At 35.9% G+C, this 4,184-nt stretch overlaps 1 protein-coding gene across 2 annotated transcripts; it reads left to right on the forward strand.

The window, feature by feature from the left end:
* The first annotated feature begins 1,514 nt into the window (after nucleotides 1-1,514).
* LOC114271145 (F-box/kelch-repeat protein At1g74510) lies at nucleotides 1,515-4,184 on the forward strand. 2 transcript variants are annotated; one of them, XM_028212757.2, is made up of 2 exons: nucleotides 1,515-1,792; nucleotides 2,476-4,184. In XM_028212757.2, exon 2 carries the CDS (start codon nucleotides 2,544-2,546, stop codon nucleotides 3,870-3,872), a length of 1,329 nt encoding a protein of 442 aa, XP_028068558.1. In that variant the 5' UTR covers nucleotides 1,515-1,792; nucleotides 2,476-2,543; the 3' UTR covers nucleotides 3,873-4,184. The 2 variants fall into 2 exon arrangements, with proteins under 2 accessions (XP_028068558.1, XP_028068557.1); XM_028212756.2 differs by having other exon boundaries at nucleotides 1,521-1,792; nucleotides 2,410-4,184.

A 4,184-nucleotide genomic window follows, 5' to 3' on the forward strand; every position in this document is an offset into this window, starting at 1 on the left:
AAAAACCAATCTTATTCTACTTTACTTCATTTCCAGTTTTACATTTCCTATTCTTTACATTTTTGTACTTTAAAATTCCTACACTGCACTTCGTTCATAGGAGTAGTTTCAAGTAGATTGTTGCTGTAAACCTCTACGAGGCTGAATTGGATCATTGTAAGTTTTTCATTTTAATTAAATGCTTCAATTGTTCTTCATTTAATTGTTATTTGCTTAATTCTCCTAAATCAAGCCACCAGTAAAAGTCCTCTTCATTGAGGCTGAAAGAACTAAAACACAATCGTCTGATAATTGGTTGACAATTAATTTTCTGTAAGGACTGATTGATTCTTACTAGCACACTCATAATTATAAAAATAACATTCCAAAGCCAAAAAGCCAACAATATCCAACACATACACATATGATTTTGATTTTTTTGTTGTCCAAAAATAAAAAAATAAAAGGGATGCTATTTTCCAAAAGTTACTCATCTTAAAACTATTCTCTCTCAATTATGTTTAGTTGTGGAGTTCTGATGAGATTTAGTACATTAGAAAAATTTTGAATTAACTTATCAAATTTACAAAATTCATAAAATAAGACAATTTACCTAAAAAATTCATTTCACATGAAATTTGTTTTTTAAAAAATTAAATTGAATGCTTTAATATACAAAAATAAATAAATAAATAAATAATTATTCACACCCTACCTCTTAACAAGAATGAGTTATGGAGAATTGTGTTTTTCATCACAATGGTAACTGTGTAAGGAAATTTTATTTTCAACATGTTTAAAAGGATTAAGATTCTCTATAAACTAAAAGTAAATATATGTCATTTTATGAGGTACGATTTTAATATCATTTTACTTTATTTTAATTCAAATTATTGAATCATACACTCTACTGTGAGTGTTTTATTATGATTAAAAAAAACACACACAATAAAATTATTACAGAAAAATACTTATAAAAAAAAAAAAAAACTTGTTTAAAAGCACCCCATTAACAATTAACAAATGTTTCTTTAGTTCTTTAGCTCTCCTCTTTTTTTTTTTTCTTTTTTTTTTTTAAGTTGTGAAAATCAAATCAAAATTTCAGACACGTCTCTCAATTAAATTTAATTGAAACATAAATTTAGGTAAGATTTAAAAAGAAAAAAATAAAATATATGTAAAATATAAATATATTCTATTCATATTATCATTTACTTTAATCTTTTTATTTTTAATTTTTTTACATAAATTCATATTCTAAATACAGTTCAAAATAAAATAAAAAGAAAGAAAGAAAAGCAAGTGTTTACGAGGAGATGCTACGGAACGGAGAGGCGTACGGGAGAACGGAAACACCAACCAAAAACCGTTTCTCACATGTGAAACCCACACCACTTTACACGTGCACTAACATCCGTTTACTCCCACTAACGTCCGTTTAAGCTCCCACTAACGTCCCTATAACCCGCACCCAAACACCCCCCGCCCTCTCTCTCTCTACCTTTCTCTTAGCCGTTCCGGGCCCCACCACCACCACCCCCCTCCTTTCCGTTAATTTTAATAAAACCAGAAAAATGAAATGAAAGCCCAGAGAGAGAGAGAAAGAGAGAGACTGAGAAGCTAGAGAGAGAAAGTGTGTGTGTGTGTGCGAGAGAGAGAGAGAGAGAGTGAGTGAGTGAGATGGAAGCTGTGAGATTTGGGAGGCGTGAGTTACAGAGAGATAGAGAGAGAGAGTGTAGAGAGCTTCTGAATAGTTGAATACTCAAACAACACACTTCAGAATTCCAATGGACTCCTCCTAATCCTACACTCTGTAAGCTCTCTCTCTCTCTCTCTCCCCTATTTATGAATAACAAGAAAACTATAAATATAGCCTCCTCAATTCCAAACAGATCTTTCCCCTTTTTTTCCTGTTTATATATTGTTTTGTTTTTTTAATTTTGTTTTCTCTGTAATTGAATAAGCTGGATTGGATTTTGTTATGTTAATGTTTAGATTTCTTTCTGATATGTGATAACCCATTAAATTTTAGTTCTTTCTTTGTATTGGGTAGGGCTTAAAGATCTGATTTGGTTGGTTCTAGGGCTTTTTACTTGCTATTTGAATGTGTATATGTGAAATTGTTTTGATCTGCTTACTGAGTTCTTCTCGTGATTGATGAATTTGATGCTTAAATATTGGGTTTTTATTATTATTTTTAAGATAAAACTTGAAGTATTCTTTTTTAAATTTATTGCTTCAATAATTTGAGTCATTTAGGATCTATATGTCTTTTAAATTAGATTTGTGGTCTCTTAAATGCTTTCTATACCAAAGTTCACTTTTTTCTTTGCTGAATATATGGTTTATGCTCAGAGTAACTGACAAGTAATATCTGATTTATAGACTGATATCAATTTTTCTTACCTGAATATATGGTTTTATGCTCAGATTAACTGACAAGCGATAGCTAATGTATTGACTGATTGGTTTTCGGTTTAATTTTGATGAGGAAAGAGACATGAGCCTTTGCATTGATTGGTTTCCTTAGAATAACATCCACTTTTTGGACAAAATTGGGTGCCATGTTGGAGGGTCCATCATATCTTATCTCCCGGGACCTGCCGAGTTCCTGCGAGCATGAGAGCAGGTGGATTTACAACACATTCCGCGTGATTGAACTTTCAAATGGTAAGCGCCGTGTGGAAGATGGGGAAGGGGTCTCACTGAGAAAGTCATCCAAGCCATCAGATGTCGTTGAGAGAGAGGAAACAATGCAGAGTCTTCATGATCTTTCACTCTCTCAAGCTGACCAATCAGATAATGGGGATCACAATGGGGATCAATCGGATTCAAGTTCACTCATCCAGCAAATTGGCCGAGACATGTCAATCAATTGTCTAGCTCTCTGCTCAAGATCAGATTATGGCTCGATTGCATCATTGAATCAAAGCTTTCGATCTCTAATTCGGAGCGGCGAGCTATATAGGATGAGACGGAACATGGGTATTACCGAACATTGGGTTTATTTCTCTTGCAATCTTCTTGAATGGGAGGCCTTCGATCCTATTCGCCTTCGTTGGATGCATTTGCCTAGAATGACTTCAAATGAATGCTTCATGTGCTCAGACAAGGAATCATTGGCTGTCGGTACTGAACTTCTTGTATTTGGAAAGGAGATTATGTCCCATGTAATTTACAAATATAGCATATTGACAAACTCATGGTCGTTGGGTACAGAGATGAACGAACCGAGATGCTTGTTTGGGTCTGCAAGCCTTGGGGGAATTGCAATTGTTGCTGGAGGTTGTGACCCAGAGGGCAATATCTTGAGCTCTGCGGAGCTTTATGACTCAGATACTGGTATGTGGATGACCCTTCCAAGCATGAATAAACCGAGGAAAATGTGTTCCGGGGTGTTTATGGATGGGAGATTTTACGTTATTGGGGGAATTGGAGTAGGCAATCCAAACTTGCTTACATGTGGGGAGGTGTATGATTTGGACACAAAGGCATGGCGCGAGATTCCTAACATGTTTCCTGAACACAACGGTGACGCTGTGGCTACTGAGGCACCTGCTACGGCCAAGGCACCTCCCTTGCTTGCAGTTGTGAAAAATCAACTATATGCAGCATATTACGCAGAAAAAGAAGTGAGGAAGTATGACAAGGAGAGGAACATGTGGCTTACGGTGGGGAGGTTGCCTGAGCAAGCAGCGTCCATGAATGGTTGGGGCCTAGCATTTAGGGCATGCGGAGACCGGCTTATTGTTATTGGTGGACCTAGGGCTTTAGGTGGGGGGATCATAGAGGTTAATGGTTGGAATCCCGATGAAGGCCCGCCACAGTGGATCTTACTGGGAAGCAAGCATTCGGGAAGTTTTGTCTATAATTGTGCCGTGATGGGTTGTTGAGGTGTCTGATTTTGATGACGCTGAATGGGATTTACAACAGGAGCTGGGATTCTGGCTAGTGAGCTAGTCTCTGCCTTCCTTTTATAGGGGAAAATTCAGATTTTACTCAAGCTTCATAAATATTTTCTTGAAGGATGTCTGGAGGTTTCTCTGTCTTCTAATTCTATTTGTCCTACTCATCTTCACTCATTTTTAGTTTCTGTGATAGTTTATTTCCAAAGTTTGGCACCATGTAGGACAAGCATAGACTAATAATTGAAGTACCAGTACATTTTTATGTTTTTATAAATATTTGCAAAGCTTTACCTGAAA

Source organism: Camellia sinensis, chromosome 4 (assembly GCF_055761805.1).
Source record: "Camellia sinensis isolate YWXY chromosome 4, ASM5576180v1, whole genome shotgun sequence".
In the NCBI taxonomy this organism is placed as follows: domain Eukaryota; kingdom Viridiplantae; phylum Streptophyta; class Magnoliopsida; order Ericales; family Theaceae; genus Camellia; species Camellia sinensis.